The sequence below is a fragment of the Taudactylus pleione genome, unplaced genomic scaffold, assembly GCF_031769625.1.
Source record: "Taudactylus pleione unplaced genomic scaffold, aTauple2 ptg000352l, whole genome shotgun sequence".
In the NCBI taxonomy this organism is placed as follows: domain Eukaryota; kingdom Metazoa; phylum Chordata; class Amphibia; order Anura; family Myobatrachidae; genus Taudactylus; species Taudactylus pleione.
This window is the reverse complement of record NW_028284753.1, coordinates 6,940,506-6,960,711: the sequence shown is the minus strand read 5'-3', so window position 1 is coordinate 6,960,711 and position 20,206 is coordinate 6,940,506. Positions and strand designations below refer to the sequence as shown.

General features: G+C 43.6%; 1 protein-coding gene across 3 annotated transcripts in view; it reads right to left on the bottom strand.

The window, feature by feature from the left end:
• Positions 1-7,843, bottom strand: part of LOC148508642 (uncharacterized) — a 153,654-nt gene extending 145,811 nt beyond the window's left edge. The window contains exons 1-2 of one of the 3 annotated variants that reach the window (XM_088444209.1): positions 7,501-7,843; positions 7,160-7,238 (exon numbers count right to left, since the gene is read on the bottom strand). In XM_088444209.1, the coding sequence (XP_088300335.1) occupies positions 7,160-7,214 (55 nt within the window). In that variant the 5' untranslated portion in view covers positions 7,215-7,238; positions 7,501-7,843. Of the gene's footprint in view, positions 1-7,159 lie in introns of all 3 variants that reach the window. The other 2 variants (XM_088444208.1, XM_088444210.1) reach the window with 2 other exon arrangements.
• Between the last annotated feature and the right edge of the window lie 12,363 nt (positions 7,844-20,206).

Genomic DNA, 20,206 nt, shown 5'->3' with positions numbered 1-20,206 from the left:
TACAATGATTTTTTCCACCTGTGTTTTATAGATTTTTTATTAAAGAGATCTAAGTAAATACATTTAAATCAGCAGCTGAGTGTGTGCACCCTTATTATTTTTTCCAGTTTATTTGACCTATTTTTGTGGAGTAACCAGACCCACATTGTAGGGGTAGCCTGGATCAGACTGCAGTAACACATACATACGTTCTGTATTAATAAGCGCTCACTTTTTCTTTTTGATTTTTTACCTTCATATCATATTATCCTGAAATGAAAGTTTCAAAACATTCTCCAGAAAACAATGCATGAATTATGAATTCATGCATTTTTTTAGTAGCCAGAAGTTCATGCAATTTTGTAGTAGCCAGGAGTAAGGGATTTATCGTAAACATTTAATGCAACAGCGAACCCAACACAAACAAGAACAATGTAAACTCTGGGCTATACTCACTTATTTAGGTATTTATAATTTGTTTGATAAGTACAGTAAGCTCGATTTGCCTGTTCTACAAAATCTTTCACCTGCTGCCAGTTTAGCCCGTATACCAGCATCCAAGCTTATCAGTGAGATCTGCATTTCTGCGGAGATTGCATACATTATGTCTTCTTGAAATACAAAACAGTTTTCAAAGAAAAACAAATGAATAATATGTCCCTAAATATTATTACAACTTTCAAAATACAAATACAGTACGATCCTTTCCAAAAATGCCAGTTCTGTAAAAACAACTTATTTTTATGCCTCAAAATAACAATCATATTAATATAACTACAAGGATAAAATAGATTTACTGCAAAACTACAGAAAAAAACACGCTGAAAAACAGCAGCCTACACCTTATCTAATAATTATTTTTGAAGCACACACTTTCACTATCTTTAAATGTATATAATTAATTATATGTGATAAATTTGAATTTTAGAAGCCATTAATTAAATATCATGTATGAATAACAATGAAAGGGTTGATGCAGCGTTGAACGTTTGCAGGCTGTATATTACATTCTTTTGTAGTGCTCTAGAACTCAGTGTACACAAGTATGGGTGATGCAGAATTGTATGGTCACTAGGGCAGAGCTGGTGCAAGTGTGCACTGGTAATGGTGACTGGTATCAGCACAGGTGTACAGATAGGGTAGGTCTGTACACAACTCAGCACATGGGTGAATATATGCATTAGGTTCATTTAGTTCTGAACATGCAATGTGGGAGCAATTACGGACAATTTGCTTTCAGCTCTGTATCAGCCCCTAAGTGTAAGTGATGCTCCCTACAGCATTCTCTGGACATGCGGTTACATTTTACTCATATTGATATATGCTTTGTAAACTACATTATACTTATTTAATACTTTGAATCCATGTTTCTATCCATCTATAGCGCAAAAGTAAACTTATTACCAGCGGCAGCTCCTACACTCTTAGATAAGAGGGCTGCCGCCGCTGAGTCGCTCACCCTATACGCAGGTCCCGGTGCCTGTTAGATCGATTACACAGCTGGCATTGGGACCAGGCCAGGGCCTAGCCTGGTCCCGGCGTCTGCTGCATAATCGATCTGACAGGCACCAGGACCTGCTCATGCGCAGTAGCGGTGGGGCACCGCTCCGTGCATGCGCATATCACCAACTTCCAAAGGGCTGCATTGACTGCAGCCCCAAGGAGCCGGTTAGGGCTGGTGGAAAAGCAGAGAAGCGGCTTCATACAGGAAGCCGCTCTCTGCTAATAGACAACTCCCCCTGAGACTGCCTGTTGTATATGTGACTGGCAGGTGGTGCTTCCAATAGGAAGCTACTGTCAGTCACAGTCACAGACTGCACTGACTACACTGAGGTGGCGGATTTTACTGGGGGGGGCTGCAACCTCGTAGCCCCTAGGCAAAATCTGCCACTGCTTATTACTATTATTATTTATTAACATTAACTTATAGCAGTGGCATAAGTTCATTCCAGACGCCCGGAGCCAAGTTATAATTTGGTGCTCCCCCCCGTCACAGCCGCTAACACTGTAATGTAACAATTCGCATGCAGACAGGCTATAGATAGATGAAGGCAGCAGTTGATGGTCTGACATGGAGCTCTCCACTAGTCTATGGTGGCTTCTCAGGAGCCGGGAAGGGGTGCCATGTATTGGATGGCCGTGATGGTACACTCCGGGTACATGGTTACAGCCCTAAGTGGGGTGAATATGTTGTGGACAATGGAGGAGGTGTCCCCTCAGAGCTGGAGCCCGGCGGCAGGCGCCTCCATTGTCTCCCATAGTTCTGCCCCTGACATAGCACTTTCCAATCCTGATGTGGGAACAAAACAGTAATAGAACAATAAGACTGGGTAATAACAGACAGGCTAACAAGCAAGAGAGCCCTGCTCGTAAGCTTACAAACTGGAGCAGGCAATTCTTTTCTTCCTCACATTCAGCACAACTACACAAAGTACAGTATATGCATTGTTTCTTTAATGTTTCATTTAAAATATGATATACTGATTTAAAACATTAAGGGGGGAATTCAATTAGCCACAATAAGACGCTTTTCCACAAAAAACAGCTTAGCATGTGAATTTGTACTTATTGCACAATCCAATTAGCCGTGTTTTTTTGCGGGTGGGAATTATCCATACCATTTTCCAGGGCCAAAACTAGGATTTTTGTCACCCCTGGCAATGCAATTAATTGGCGCCTCCCCCAAAAAATACAACATAGAGGACAAAAAAGGGTGTGTGGTATTGTGACACAGTAAAGCCCCTTATAACTAGAGATGTGCACCGACCCCTGTGCTTTGGTTTTGGATCTGGTTCTCCCCTGGTTTTGGATATGAATCTGGTTTTGGATTTTTTTCCTTGGAGTTTTGTTTCTTGGTTTTGTTTTTGGATCTGTATTTTTTCTAGGGATGTGCAGGCTCGGATAGGTTCGAATTTGCACGCCGAGTTCGGATTTTTCCCTCCAAAAAATGGGACTCAGAAAGAGGCAAAATGTCAGGAATGATGATGATAAAAGTCCAGGAATGATGATGTTTGTCCATGCAAGATGACGTTTTGCCTCTTTCTGAGTCCCGTTTTTTGGAGGGAAAAATCCGAACTCGGCGTGCAAATTCGAACCTATCTGAGCCTGCACATCCCTAATTTTTTCCAAACAATTATATAAACAGCTAAAACCACATAATTTTGCCCTGTTTTTGTTCCTACAGTGTTATTAACCTTAATAACAATCATTTTCAGGCATTTCTAGGCATTTTTAACCACCTCACAGCTCACAATATTGATTTCACTATTTTTCACCAGTACAGGCCAAAGGCTGCAGCGAGCTGGCTGGCTAAAGTAAGCAACAGAGCAGCAGCACAAATGCACGGCAGTTTAAAAAAATATAGGACATCTATGAAACATTGCCACACAGCAGTGGCAGACAGGATGGCAGTTTAATAAACTATAACAATGTCAGTCGGCAATGCCCCAAATTGTGCCAAATGTAAAGGAAAGAGGTGCAAGATGGAATTGTCCCTCCCACCCACTCTTATGTGGGAAATTAAAAAGGACATGCACAGTTTAACAAACCAAGCATTTTGGTAACTAGGACTGACACTTTCGTGTCTGAACTCTTTGGTTTGTTTGGGCCCCCACAAAACATTTTTTGGAAGGACTACCTTCAATTATTAAGGAGGAGGTTGATGATGAGGGTGTTGGTGGTGGATATTGCATGTGCTGGTCCAAACTGCTGGTAGCTGATACTGGACTGCTTGTTATTAATTTACAAATTCTTATAATTTTGTTAAACAAACTGCATGAGCTTGCTGCAAATGACGCAACAGTGAGGAGGTGCCTAGATGGTTAACGTCCCTTCCTCTGCTAACTTTGGCTATACAAATGGAACAGATGCCTTCACAACTGTTGTCAGAATTTAGATTAAAATAATTCCACACCCAAGACATTGCTTTTATGGCTTTCTTTTTATCATTAGCAAGAACTGCTGCCACTGGTGGCTGATTTACGCAAACTACATCCTTATCATCAACATCCACATTAGCGTCAGATAGGACACAAATTTCCCCTTCATCCTCCTTTTGCACTTCCTCCACACTGTCATCTTCATTATTTATTATTTCACCATCTAATACTAGCACAGCCGTCATGGCGTCAGTGATCCGCTGTGAAACTAGGTGACAGCTGTTATACTTACTTCCTCTATCAAAGGACTGTTTAATAGTCAGTTGTTTTTTTTACATTACTTCCGATCATGAATGAGGATGTTGATGATGATGCAGGTGTTGGTGTTGGAGATCGAAGGCGCTTGGATCCCACAGAGAGGGAGCAGGTAGGTGACACTGGACTTGTTATGTTTTGAGTTTTGGAACTTGGTGACATACACTTTGATATTTGATGAATGCGCTCCAAGTGACGTTACAAGGACGAGGCTCCTAGGTGGTTTAGGTCCCCCTCTACTCACTCTTGCTTTGCAATGGTTACATATGGCTTGACAACTGTTGTCCGGATTGGGGTGGAAATAATTCCACACTTGAGAAGTGGATTTTATTGTCTTTTGCCCCGGCATGACAACAATGGGCTTTGGCTTTTTCAATCCATGGGCAACAGCTGTTGCCTTACTTACACAAAGGACATCCTTGGCATCAACATCCTCATTACCAACATCTTCATCATCAACATCCTCATCATCCTTAGCACCTTCAACTACCAAAATATCCTCCTCCTCCATGTGCAATTCCATAGAAGCATCCTCACTGACTACGTCTGCAAGATGTTGACTGCCCTTCCCCACATTTACAGAGGGCACACAAATGTTGGATACTCCAGTACACTAATATTTAGGTCTGGCTCACACATGGCAACCGCGGACACACTTGCACTCTCCTCGGGGATTTGTGATTTCAATTTCTCAGGGCACACAGTTGTTTTTCCCGAAGGGCTATCAGAAGAATCAGCAGTCTTCCTAAAGAAAGGGCAAGGCCTTATCCTTTCCTTGCCACTTTGTGAAGTGAAGGGCATATTGACAATTTTTTGTTTATCTAAAGGCAAATTTCCTTTCAATTCTTTTTTCTTAACTTCAGTACAAGTAGCTTTACCATATCGGTGGCATGTCTTAAGCCCTGGGGCATGGGCCTTCTTAGAGGATGAGGACGTTGACGGCCTTGCACTGCTGGCGGCAGCTACAACATGTGGTTCTTGGCCTTGCTCTCCTGTCATGTGACAGCCCTCAATATTTTCTGCTGTCTTGAAGCAGTGCCACAAGCACCAATAGCGTAGCCAAGGTGTGGTTACAAAATTCACACACGTACAGTCGTGCGCACCCAGAAAAAAATTTGACAAAGAAAAGACAATTGATTTTAATTTTTTTTATGCTCAAGAACTTGGGCCCAGAGCAGCGATTGATCACGACTGGAGTCGGGCAGCACTAGGTTGCAACTTGCGTTGCTGGCTGGATCTTTTGCGCTTAAGCCTAACAAGCACACACACGCAGAAAAATATTACACTAAAAGACACTTTTTTTTTGTTTTACTATTTTTTTTTTTTTGGGAGTCCAGAACTTGGGCCCAGATGGACGCTGCACACCAGCCCAGATGTATTCTGCACCAGCCCAGATGGGCCCAGCAGGGCACCAGCCCAGAATGGATCAGCAGTGCACAAGCCCAGGACACAGGACACAGCAGACAGCACAGCACCACTCTCCCAGCCCTACACTACCCACCCTCCCTGTACAGTCTCCACAGCTGAAGTGAAATGGCGTCCGCCGCGTGGTCCCTATATACTACATTGATCATAGAGAAGTAAGCTCGCGAAATGCAAGATTTCCGACTCTATGGTTTTGCCTCGGTTTTGAGATCAGAGTCAGGCAGGACACTCCGAGCCTGCTTGGATCCGACTCGGATCTGCAAAATTCAGGTGGGTTCAGTTCTCTGAGAACCGAACCCGCTCATCCCTACTTATAACATATTATGCCACACATTAATGACCCTTATAACACATTATGCCACAGTAATGTCCCTTACAATTACAACACATTATGCAACACAGTAATGCCCCTTATACATTAAGCCACAGTAATTCCCCTTATACATTATGCCACACTAATGCCCTTTTACATTTATGTCACACTAATGCCCCATATACATTATGCCACAGTAATGCCCCATATACATTATGTCACAGTAATGCCCCATATACATTATGTCACAGTAATGCCCCTTACACATCATGCCACAGTAATGCCCCTTATACATTATGTCACAGTAATGCCCCATATACATTATGTCACAGTAATGCCCCTTACACATCATGCCACAGTAATGCCCCATATACATTATGTCACAGTAATGCCCCATATACATTATGTTACAGTAATGCCCCTTACACATCATGCCACAGTAAAGCTCCTTACACATTATGCCACAGTAAGGCCCCTTACACATCATGCCACAGTAATGCTCCTTACACATTATACCACAGTAAGGCCTCATTTACATTAAGCCACAGTAAGGCCCCATCTCCCTTCTCTTACCTGCCAGGGCCGGGCCGTGCGGTGGGTGCCCCCTTAGCCCCCCATAGTTGCGACCCTGCATTTGCCACAAAAAATTTGGTGAAAAGTTGGGCAAAACTCCTATTTTTAGCTTAAAATGTCAGCACTTGGTTCAGAACCACTGGGACACCCACCTTTATGACTAATTGGGCAAAAAAAATGCTGTTAACTTAATCTGCCCAATAATGACGTCATTTTTGGGGTGAAAGTGTGCAAAGTGCAGGAAAATGGGTTCATTGATGTGAGACAGGTATATGGGGTGCTGTATGAGTGCGTCAGGTATTTTTAAGATTGCAGATGGGTGTTAGAGGAGTATTTTGAAGATTTTTAAAAGTGTGTTTAAATGACACAAATATATAGTAATAAGCATTTTTATGCACCCCCAATTTTAAAAAAACATGTATTTGGCCAAAAATCACTTCCTTTACTTTATATAATTATTTCACTGTTTTAGAAATATGCATATAACAGCCATTGGACACATTTTAAGCCTCAAATACTTTTATTAGTGCCACTAATGTACTTTTATATTGTTATCCAATATCAGTTTTGCTCTTTTCGCGCTAATTGAATTTCCCCTGAATGTGCTAAAATAACTACTGAAGATTTATGAAATATGTATGTTGAATAATAGATCACATTAATTAAATTAACTTACCTGTTATCCTTGTCATTGAGATAGTTAGAAACTCAATAATCTCTCCTTCTGACATCAGCTCTGAGTAAGTGTTCCAATTCTAGTGTAAGAAGATTACTTATTATACAGATGCTTGTACCACTACTGCCAGCAAATGTCTTCTGTCTCTCTTACATTCTTCTTGTGCTTCTAATGTTATGCTGACATCAGAAGAACTACAGACAAAACCTGTTTTAGCAGTCTATGAGAATAATTACTTCATTAAAGGGAGGTGTCTACTTTAATTTGGCCTTACACAGACTGATGTTAAAGGAAAAGAGAAAGTCAAAATTGTCACACATCGGGGTCCAAGTCCCCGTTACCTGGCCCGGCAGTGTCACATCACGGCAGCAGTGTTCCCCCTGGCAGCAGAAAGCGTCTCCTAGGATTTTTGATGCGATCACTGTCGACAGCTATAGCACATGCTCCATCCAGCCGATCAGTTCCAAGGGTGCCCTGCTTAAACCTGGACCTGTGATCGGACCTTTTTCCAGGACGTCTTTCCAGAGATTAGTATCTAGGCTCCTGGTGACTTAGCTTTTCTGCATCGTTCCATTCCATCCACTGCTTCGTGCAGCATGTGTTCATATTTGTTCAAGTTGTCAGCATTGCTACAAGATTCTGCACTTGTTTCTGTTACATGTTCCATCACTGCTAACAGCAAATAGCGTTTGTTTCAGCTACAGATCTCCAAGCAGTCCTACAATTATCTGCACCTGTTTCAGTCACCTGCATTGCAAGAGTAGCCTGCTCCTGATTCAGTTCCAGTTACTTGTGGTTACCAAATGTATTCAACTCTAGTTACAGTACCAGTGGTTACCAAGTGTATTCAACTCTAGTTACCTGTGGTTACCAAGTGTATCTAGCTCCTGTTACCTGCGGTTACCAAGTGTATTCAACTCTAGTTACAGTACCAGTGGTTACCAAGTGTATTCAGCTCCTGTTACTTGTGGTTACCAAATGTATTCAACTCTAGTTACAGTACCAGTTTTTACCAAGTGTATTCAGCTCTAGTTACCTGTGGTTACCAAGTGTATCTAGCTCCTGTTACCTGTGGTTACCAAGTGTATTCAACTCTAGTTACAGTACCAGTTTTTACCAAGTGTATTCAGCTCTAGTTACCTGTGGTTACCAAGTGTATACAGCTCCTGTTACTTGCGGTTACCAAGTGCATCCTGCCGACAGAACGTTATTTGCATTTACTAGTGCACTCCGCTATTGACTCTGCCCTGCATTCGAAAAAGATGGGGCTGGGCTGTACATCTTAATTTAAACATAATAAGAGGTGCTACCATGCTAAGACCTGTAGTTCTAATGCAGAAAAAAGGAAAGGATGCAGATGCATACTCTGAGCATAGGCATCCCTTCCTTAAGTCCTAGATACATTTATCTAGGACTTACCTATAATAGTGCCCATTTAATTAGTATGGGTCCTGCACATTGCAATACACACATGTAATTGGCACTATTATAGGTAAGTCCTAGATAAATTGATATAATGTGTCAGTATTAGGGATGTTAGGGACTCAACTGATGAGGTCACCGTGATGTGGTAGGTGGGCAAACATCTTTGGCCAAACATATACTAAGAACCTTAAGAGAGAACCATGATAGTTTATTATATTTATTTGGATATCTAGTATTCTAAGGGGTCTATTTACTAAGCAGTGTTAGGGGACAGAGTGAAAAGTGTTAAGGTACCAGCCAAGCAGCTCCCAACTGTCATTTTTCAAACACAGCCTGTGAGAGCAGTTAGGAGCTGATTGGCTGGCACCTTATCACTGTTCACTATGTCTACTAACACTGCTTAGTAAGTAGACCCCTTAGTGCTTAGAGTGTGCATCTGCATGCCCCCTTTTTTCACAAGTGCACCCAGCAGCTGATCCAGTTTCCAGCATCAAGTATTTATAAGTGTGTGCTACATCTGTAACAGTATCCACCTGCCTGCATTTATTAGTGCTTTCTGCATCTGCTCCAGTCCACATTCATCTTCAACCAGGGCTGCCCTACAATGCATCTATTCTAGCTGGTATTACACCTCACGCAGCTTCACCTGTGCCCAGGGGTGTCTCTAGGGGTCAGAGCGCACCTGGCAGACTAAGGGACTGGCGCCACTCCTCCAATGATTGCTCCCACTGGAAATAAAATAACACACACTGATTCATTGCCCCCACAGCCAGAAGATAAATAAAAACAAACATTAAATCCCTCCAGCCCCCTACAGTAGTCTGAGTAACCTCACTTGCTGGGCTGTCCCGGATAGCTGCAGTGCTAATTGCAGGAGACCAGCCTCCAGTCACTTCAGAAAGTCCAGACCAGTGAGTGTCTCCCTCCAGAGAGTCCAAATTAGACCAGTGGAACTTGGTCCCACTCCCTTTCTCCATCACCTTCCTCAGCCCCCATCACCTTCCTCAGCCCACAGCCACATCACCTTCCTCAGCCCACAGCCATATCACCTTCCTCAGCCCACAGTCACATCAACTTCCTCAGCCCACAGTCACATCAACTTCCTCAGCCCACAGACATATCACCTTCCTCAGCCCACAGTCACATCAACTTCCTCAGCCCACAGCCATATCACCTTCCTAAGCCCACAGTCACATCACCTTCCTCAGCCCACAGCCATATCACCTTCCTCAGTTCCCATCACCTACATCAGCCCACAGCCACATCACCTTTCTCAGCCAGCTCCCATCCCCACATCACAGACAGATCCCAACTTCTCTGGCCCAAGTCCTCACGCTGCTGTACACTCCTCCTGCCTGCTCAGTCCTCAACCCCGCAGGTCCCGGCCGCTGGAGTCAGCAGTGCAGCATGTGCCCTGACCGCTCCCTGACCTCTGCTGTGAAGGGCATCCAGATGCTGCCATTAGGCCTGTGTCATCTCTATCAAAGCATACATAGTGTGTGATGTCACACGTCACTAAGGGGATCACGTGGTCGCCCAGTGCTGCCAGATCCAGACTGAGTCTGTCACTCTGTAGTGATTGCGACAGTCTCAGTGTGTATGTGTATACTAAGCGCCGGGTAGCCGGGAAATCACTGGGGCCCCTGGTGAAGGGCCATTCTGGCCAATAGGAAGCTACACCCTTGCCTGTGCATACCCCCTGCTTAGAATCATTCACAATACTCTAAGTGTAAACAGCTCCTGTAGGCTTTCACAACTACAGTTACTACAAGCACTTCACAATTGCCATCTGCTGCTTGCACCTTCTGTATTACTTACAAGAAAAAAAAGTTTTTTTTTAGCAATTCCGCACAGAGGGAATAAGGGGTTACTTCAATATTGGATATGAATGTATATCAAATCTCCCAAAACTAACCTATAATAATGACTGAAAGACAATTCTTATAAATTCTACCAGACTACCATATATAGATACCTAGGTATTGTTACTGGTAAGTCAGTGGTGCTCCCCTAAGCCCGACATAGTTAAAGTTTACTCACAAAGAAAAGAGAAGAAAATAGGCTTTGTTTGGAGGCACACTTTCAGGGAGATTGATAGGTTAAAACTTAACTTTTACTAGTATACTAACTAAAATAAAGGAGTTCAATATAGATCTTAAAATGTACTAATGTACATACTTAAAATGTACTAATCAACTGGTAATAGTTGCTGCAAATTGCGAAATATAAGTTTATTTTGTATAAATCTAAACAGTGTCATACTGTAATCCATCCACCAGTAATCCTTTAAACTCTCATACAGTAGGTAGTATAAATGAATGTAATTCTTCTATATTATACCTCCAGATGAAGTGCTAATCTGTTACTAATTAAGGTATCAATATTATTGCAATGAAGTGATACCACTTAATTGTATCATAAATAATTGTAGAAGAAAAAAAGAGAAGAGGTTTTTCTTCAAACGCAGGCAAAGAAAAACAAAAAAATCAGATTTTGAATAATCTCTATAATAATCCCATCCAACAATAAAAGGTACAATTATCTATTGAAACAATTGTGTTATTGTAATAGGCCAATTCCAGTAATGTGTAAAATGAATATGTGGCATATATATACATATATATATATATATATATATATATACATATATATATATTGTGATAGGATCACTGGTAAAGTGGTCTGTGGCAGGTACATTTGTCCCAGATTCCTGTCTTATGTGTTCTAAACCCCCAGGAGAAAGTCTGCAGTGTAGCAGGCTTGAGTCTCAGCTTTTTGAAAAGCCGGTTTGGGACCTGGGGGTTGTGGGTGAGGGGAGAGGGAGGGCTCCACCCACGGCCACTCCAGGTTTTGGTTCTCGCAGCCTGGTAACAGGCTTGTTAGGGTTCCCACCTGAGAGTGGCCAATATAAACCTAGTGTGTTTAGGACTGAGTGTCTCACTTGGGAGAGCAGACAGGGAGTTTGCTCAGAGACACTTGAAAACCTAACTGTGAGTGTTGTGCTGTGCCTTTGTTGCTGGTGAGGGCATTAGGCCCTGCCAGGTTCTGGTAGTGAGGGAACCACCTGTGAAGTTAGTGCCCCGACAGGGCTAGGATTTGTGTTTATGTTTTCTTTATGTTATTTCTGACATTGTACAATAAAGACTGGCGCCGACCAGCTTGTACTCGCATCCAGACTGGTGTGCTGCTTCCCTGCTGCTGTGTGTGTGTGTAAGGAAGGAGTCCCCTACCCAGGAGAAGGACCTCCTAATCTGACTGTGTCACAATATGGTGGAGAATGCGGGCAATCACACACACTGAAGTTGCAGCAAGAGGAAAAATTTCTGTTTAAAAATTAAAGGGACAGACACCCAATTTGTAAGTGTGGAAATAACGCTGTGTCCTTGGAGTCCCATAGAGGAGGCGTCAGCCAATGCTCAGAGAGGCAAGGTTCAGCTTCCAACCTACACCCCAGGACAAAATGGAGGACATAATTAAGGCCTTGCTCCAAGCTACAGCAGCTCAGCAGGAGACGAACAAACTTCAGCAGGAATCTATCAGGCAACAACAGGTCGCTATTGAGGAAACCCACCAGGCCTTAGCGGAAAACAGCCAGGCCATAAGAGAGGTGGTACAGCACCTGGTCGCCCGGCCCAGAGATGTTAATACTGGTCCTCCCACCACCACTCACTCCATACGAGCCAGTCACTTCCTCCAAAAGATGACTTTGGGCGATGATGTGGAGGCCTATGTCGCCGCATTTGAAAGAACGGCCGAAAGGGAGAGTTGGCCCAAGGAGCAGTGGGCAAGTCTGGTGGCACCTTTTTTGTCTGGGGAGCCACAAAAAGCATATTTCGACTTATGCCTGGCTGATGCCAAGGACTATAAAAAACTAAAACAGGAGATCCTAACTCGCTTGGGAGTCACCACCTTTGTTCGTGCCCAATGGGTCCACCGCTGGGAGTTCCATAAGGACAAGCCTCCACGTTCACAGATGCATGACCTCGTCCATCTGTCCTCAAAATGGCTACAACCCGAGACGCTGACGGGACCACAGATCGTGGAAAGGGTCGTGATGGACCGGTACCTGCGATCATTACCTGTGACTCTGCGCAAGTGGGTGAGCCATGCAGACCCTAAGTCCGCGGACCAGTTGGTCGAGCTGGTGGAGAGGTCCATGGCGGCTGAGGAGCTGATGAGTATGCCCCACCGAGCCCCGATGGTGCACCGGCAAACTCCCACAGACACTGGTAAGACTGTTCCAGGGGAGAAGGGTGCTGGGCGGTGGAATGTACCTAAGACTGAGGGTGTAGAACCTGGAGACAGGCCTGCCAGGCCGGGAAGGTTCTTGCCCCGTAAACGACTAGACATTAATATGACTCAGTGTATCTGATGTGGTGACTTCGGCCATATTGCCGCTAATTGTTCACTTACAACTGAACCTATGCAATTTGATACTGCTCATGTCTACCGCAAGGGCTTCTTTCTTTGCACAGACAGCCTGTATGGCTGACCGGCAGGCTGAGACTGATAAGCACATGTGTGTACTCACTGTAGATGGCAACCGTGTAGAGGCACTGTTAGACTCTGGTAGCTTGGTGACACTTATAAAAGCTGAGCTGGTGAACCCCTTGAGGCGTAAGGGGAAAACTGTTGGTGTGACCTGCATACATGGGGATACTCGATATTATGTTACTGCCGAGGTGAACATCGAGACACCATGTGGCTCTGCTATAGTTTCTGTGGGTTTGGTGCATGGTCTGATGTACGATGCAATATTGGGGAGAGACTTTGCTCACTTCTGGAAGTTGTGGGAAAGTCGTTTTGTTCCAGAAGTGAACAACCCCGGTCCATTTGAGAAGGTTGTCGAATGTAGTGGAGGAGGGAGTTTCTTCTGAGTCAGAGTTATTCCCTTTTTCTACTAAGGTTGGTGAACTAGAGAATGCGGAGCGTGACGGTGGCCCGCCAACTGATGTGCCTCCCATTGAGGTGGGAAGTGTTGTTGGGCCAGTTGATCATCTGCCTGATTTAGAGGTCAGAAGAGAGGTCTTTGCCGTGGAGCAGTTGAATGACCCTACTTTGGTATATCCAGGGCCCTTAGTTCCCGAAGTGACAGTGGCAAAAACCCTATCGGCAATTCAACAACAAGAGGTCAAGGAGTTTCTGATCAGAAATAGGGTGCTGTTCTCTGACGTACCTGGGAAAACCTCGGTCATTAAACATGACATCATCACTGACCCAGGGGTTAAAGTTAATCTAAAACCCTATAGGTTACCAGAAGCACAAAGAGAATCGGTGTCGAAAGAAATTAAAAATATGCTAGAGTTAGGGGTTATTGAAGAATCACATAGTGAATGGTCAAGTCCCATTGTGTTGATTCCAAAGCCCGACGGGAGTGTGCGTTTCTGCAATGACTTCCGAAAGTTGAACAGTGTTTCAAAATTCGATGCCTACCCGATGCCAAGAGTGGATGAACTGATTGAGAGACTAGGGACGGCAAGTTATTTAACCACTCTTGACCTAACCAAAGGGTATTGGCAAGTACCGTTAACCGAGAGCGCCAAACAAAAGACAGCTTTTTCAGCGCCAGAGGGCTTATTTCAGTACAAGATGTTGCCCTTCGGGCTACATGGGGCACATGCTACCTTCCAAAGAATGATGGACGTGGTCATTCATAGTCCTGATTGGCAGTCTCACTTACCCAGGGTACAAGCAGTGTTGGACTCCATCTATAAGGCAGGTTTGACAGCCAACCCAAAAAAGTGTTGTCTAGGCATGGAGGAAGTAAAATATCTGGGATACACCATTGGCAGAGGCCTGATAAAGCCTCAGCTCAATAAGGTTGTTGCCATACAAAACTGGCCACGGCCTCTGAATAAGAAGCAGGTGAGAGCCTTCTTGGGAATTACGGGGTACTACAGGAGGTTTATACCCAACTTTGCCACCATGGCAGTCCCACTGACTGACCTGACCAAAGGCAAACAAAAAGTCATGGTAGAATGGAGTCCTGAGGCAGAGAAAGCTATTCAGGAGTTGAAAGTAGCGTTGTGTTCCCAACCAGTCCTGATGACTCCTAATTTTGAAAGGGAATTTATAGTACAAACCGATGCATCAGAAGTAGGTATAGGAGCAGTCCTGTCCCAGAACAAGGAGGGTGAGGAACACCCTATTTTCTATCTAAGTAGAAAGTTGAATGTACATGAGAGAAACTATGCCACAGTGGAGAAGGAGGCGTTGGCCATAAAGTGGGCATTAGAGGCTCTCAGGTACTACTTGGTTGGAAGAAAGTTCAAATTGATCACTGACCATGCCCCTTTGAAGTGGATGTCCGAAAATAAGGACAGTAATGCGAGAATTACGAGATGGTTCTTGGCGTTACAAACTTTTAAATTTGCAGTGGAACACAGGCCAGGAAGCCAGCTGGCCAATGCAGACGCGTTGTCACGCGTTCATTGTTTGGGGGCTTCAGTTGTTCCGGCCCACAGGTCGAAACAAAGGGGAGGGATATGTGATAGGATCACTGGTAAAGTGGTCTGTGGCAGGTACATTTGTCCCAGATTCCTGTCTTATGTGTTCTAAACCCCCAGGGGAAAGTCTGCAGTGTAGCAGGCTTGAGTCTCAGCTTTTTGAAAAGCCGGTTTGGGACCTGGGGGTTGTGGGTGAGAGGAGAGGGAGGGCTCCACCCATGGCCACTCCAGGTTTTGGTTCTCGCAGCCTGGTAACAGGCTTGTTAGGGTTCCCACCTGAGAGTGGCCAATATAAGCCTAGTGTGTTTAGGGCTGAGTGTCTCACCTGGGAGAGCAGACAGGGAGTTTGCTCAGAGACACTTGAAAACCTAACTGTGAGTGTTGTGCTGTGCATTTGTTGCTGGTGAGGGCATTAGGCCCTGCCAGGTTCTGGTAGTGAGGGAACCACCTGTGAAGTTAGTGCCCCGACAGGGCTAGGATTTGTGTTTATGTTTTCTTTATGTTATTTCTGACATTGTACAATAAAGACTGGCGCCGACCAGCTTGTACTCGCATCCAGACTGGTGTGCTGCTTCCCTGCTGCTGTGTGTGTGTGTAAGGAAGGAGTCCCCTACCCAGGAGAAGGACCTCCTAATCTGACTGTGTCACTATATATATATATATATATATATATATATATATATATATATATATATATATATATGTATACTAATATATAGTCCTTTTGAACAAGTGGAAAAAAAACGTAGAAATACAAGTATAAAAGATATTAACACAAGTGAAACAAGGTATAAACAGGTTTTCATTACAGTGTCACATACTGTATATGTGTTCTATCAGGCAATTAAAGAAAAGCACTGGAATACAAACATTCGCATACTGTAAATACAATCCAGTTTCACATAAATTAGCCTGTAAGCAACACTATATACATTCTGGAGACAAGATCTTAAGTGGATGTATGTAAATATATTTTCAACATTGATTGAGCACCCATCCCACTGTGTGACATAATATCCTGCGAATCCACCTTCAATAACAAGTATCAAAACATTCTAAAGCCTTCAATATGCCAAAGATATGGTACACAAATGTTCAAAATGCACCATTGAGAGTATATGGAACAGTTATCATACGGCAAACACAGTACCAATCTGCTCATAAATATCAACACATTCTGTACCGATTAGAGTACAGGCTAATCTCAGTATTGGAGCCTAATACCTGTATTTCCAGCAAGGAGAGGGTTCATTGTATGCTAATGATCTCAGCTGAGATAGGGTTAAGTATACAGATAGAAATGCTGATGTCTAAATAACTAGCCCCCCTCTACTCCTTACCATCATATGATTAAACATAGATGATAATATAGGAGAAGGAGAGCAGTCTGCAGGAAGGAAGATAAACTATCTGACTGAGGTACTCTGATATGAATACTGCCCTACACAATAAACTACACAATAAGGGTTCTCCTTCAGATAAAATAGATTTATACTAACAGTGAGGCAATTGCTGAGGGAAAGATTCCAGATTACAGACTATGGGGTCTATTTACTAAGCAATGTTAGGAGTGAAAAGTGATAAGGTGCCAACCAATCAGCTCCTAACTGCCATCTCACAGGCTATGTTTGAAAAATGACAGTTGGTAGTTGATTGGCTGGCACCTTATCACTTTTCACTCTGTCTCCTAAAGGTGCCAACACACTTGGCAATTTTTTTACACGATTTGCCCGATTCCGACGAATCGTGATGACAACTCGTGTAAAATATGCCCAAATCGTGAGTTTCCACTCACGATCACGATGCCGATGCGCATACCCACTGGTCGTACATCGCATCTTCAGATCTGCCGTGCTGTAGGGCAGATTTGACAATCTCAGTCACGATGCACTGGAATAGTTAGGAGGAACGATAGATCGTTTATCACATTGGACAGTTTTTTAACACCAAATACTGCCCACTACTGCCGAGGAGCTGTTGGGGAGAGTTCAAGGGCAAATTGGACACATCGTCGGATCGTGAGCACATCGCCATGTGTGTAGGCACCTTAACATTGTTTAGTAAATAGACCCCTAAAGAGCTATCCTAATCCCGTCAACTTCACTAATAAATACGGAAAAGGCAGCTCCTATATTAACCACAGTGGAGTCACAGAATATTGAATCCATTAATATCAGAGACCTGCATTCACTGACTTTGTTAACTTAAAAATCTTCAGGAATTAAGCCAAATAGACACAGACAAGCTCAATTCCACAGAGATATAATTATATATATGCCCTAATAATCCACCTTCGCAGCTAGGGATTACCATCTAGACTGAAAACATAGGTAATGAGGAAGCGCTGTATGTTTTACATGAATTAGAGGGTGTAACGTGTATTAGTAAGCGGCAAATGATTGAAAAATGTATATACAATATGTTGTAATTCATGCGTGTAAAAAATGTAAGTGAAACATTGTGTCGAAAAAATGTAAGTAAAACAGGTGTATATAATATATTAATCAAAAAAGGCAGTTATCAAAAAAATAAATGAAATAAGATATAATTCTATCATAAAAACATATAAAACCTACTTGTAAGAATATAAGTGGAAAAAACAAGTTAACCACCGGCAATGTAAGTCCTAAAAAATGTACCATAGGTGTATAATGTCCATGCTCTAATGAGGTTCCTGCTGCTGTAGTGCATTGTCACAGGAGACTATCCCTACCTTACCATAATTCAGGGGTGGGGAACCTTTCTTCTGCAAAGGGCCATTTGGGTATTTATAAAATCATTTGTGGGCCATACAAAATTATCAACTTAAAACTTTGTCTGCTATATTAGGTCAAAAATTGAATTAACTCACCCCTAATGTGATGACTGGAACTGGAATCACACTTACTTCTTTGTGGGCTCCGGCAGCCAAGAGGAGGGGGAGGCTGTCTGTATGTTGCCAGGCAGAGTCTGGAGGGGCAGTCCCCTATGGTCGTATGACAGGCAAGTTGATAAGGCAGCCCTGGGATCCCCTCAGTCCAGCGCTGATGTAACCAACCCGATGACAGCCCTGTACACAGCCCCGCTGCATTGCCTGCTGCTGCTGAGGGGGAGAGAGCCCTGCATGCCCACTGCGCTGCCTGCTGCCGCTGAGGGGGAGAGAGCCCTGCATGCCCGCTGCGCTGCCTGCTGCCGCTGAGGGGGAGAGAGCCCTGCATGCCCGCTGCGCTGTCTGCTGCTGCTGAGGGTGAGAGAGCCCTGCACTCCCGCCATGCTGTCTGCTGCCGAACCCTGCATACCCCCTGCACTGTCTCTGCCAACGCTGAAGGGAAGAGAGCCACAGCCGGTGGGGCCTGATGAAATTATCTCTCGTGCTGTATACGGCCCATGGGCCGGAGGTTCCCCATCCCTGCACTAATTGATGCCTTATCACCTCTGTTAGAGGTATAGCTGGTACTGCTGCCGCTGCTCCGGATCTCTCCCCAGCTTTTGTATATGTGATAGACAGGCTGGTGTGAAGTGTGCTCTCCGTCTTCGGCTCTATAGATGAGACGACAGCAGTACCAGCTATACCGCCAACAAAGGCTATAAGGCATCTATTATGGTAAGTTAGGAATAGTCTTATGCGGCATTGGACTACAGCAGCAGGAACCTCATTGCCCCGCAAAAGAGCTATAACATTATACACCTATGGTACATTTTTAAGGAGTTACATTGCTATGTTTTTCCACTTATATTCTTGTATTGTTTTATTATTATTTGTGTTATTTTTAGAAGTAAGTTTTAGATGTTTTCATGATAGAATTATTGCTCATCTAATTTTTTTTATGACTGACTTTATGTATTGATTAATATATTGTTATATAAAACTCTTTTACTTAAATTTTTAGACACAATTTTTTACTTACATTTTTTACACGCATGAAATACACACTATATATATATATAAATATATATATATATAAAACTCACAAACCCTCAATGCGCTAATGAATGCAAATATTTGTACCAATTAAGAGAAATATAACACCCAAATAAAATGAAAGCTGCTCCTCCTGTACAATCCTTGCCAGAACGGATCTATAAATAAGACATAAAAACAAGATAAGAAGGCGCTAATAGTGTAGTATGTCAGACACTGAATAATTTCAAAAATAAGTAATGTGCGTACATTCAGTATTGTATATTTATGCTTATCTCAACTCTAATCAATGAAATGATGAGTCAGGACACGATTTTCATAAGATATCCGGAAACCCAGCATCAAAAAAACAAAAACCAAGAAAGGATCATGGTGTAGTATATCAAAACTTTATATTCGCAGCATATGGTTATGAACATGTACAGAATAAAAACTTGGTTTGTAGCATTTCATTCAAGCATAATTCACCCAAACCCAGGAGTCCAACGTAATCCAACTGAATGGCACCGAATTCAGAAGATCTCCGTGATACTGCCTCCAAGGTGTGGACGAGTACAACCAGGAACCGCCAACGTGTTTCGTTTGTAGACAAACTTCCTCAGTGACCACCCACAGCTATAGCAAGCGGCCAGGAAGATGGTCGCGATGGTCAAGACCATCGCGACCATCGGGCTTGAGATGAGACCCTTGAGGTAGGGTCTCGTTGCCGCAAGCCCTGGAGTGGTTTCGGCTCAAACAGAGCCGAAAGCACTCCCACTGATATCACTTGTGATGTCAGTGGGGCCGGCCCCAGACGGTAGGCATTCCCATGGGAACGCCTCCATCTGGGCAGCCACGCCCCCGGCACGCCCACCAAAGGGGACGTGCTCTCACTCAACATCGACCACACGCCCCCTTTGGTACGAGACCTGGAGCGACGGTTTGCCCATCTCTATCCGGGTCTCGCGCATGCGCACGACGGAGCCGGCTCCGTCGTGCATATGCACACTGGGCCATCATCGACCCGCTTGGGAGTGCTCAGCGCTCGCGAGCGGGTCTGAATCAGGCCCTCTATTCCCAACTCTGAATCATGCCCTAAGTTACAAGAAATAATAGTAATAAATGCACAGTATAATTATATTCATCGTAGATGTTTATTGCATTAAATTATGTTTACTAGAACTGTTTTGGGAAATAAACCACATCATTTTTATGCTTACATTCATGTATGTAACTGTATCTAAGAGAACCCCTACGTCTCTCAACCATTAGTGCAAATATGATAAAGGGGATAAG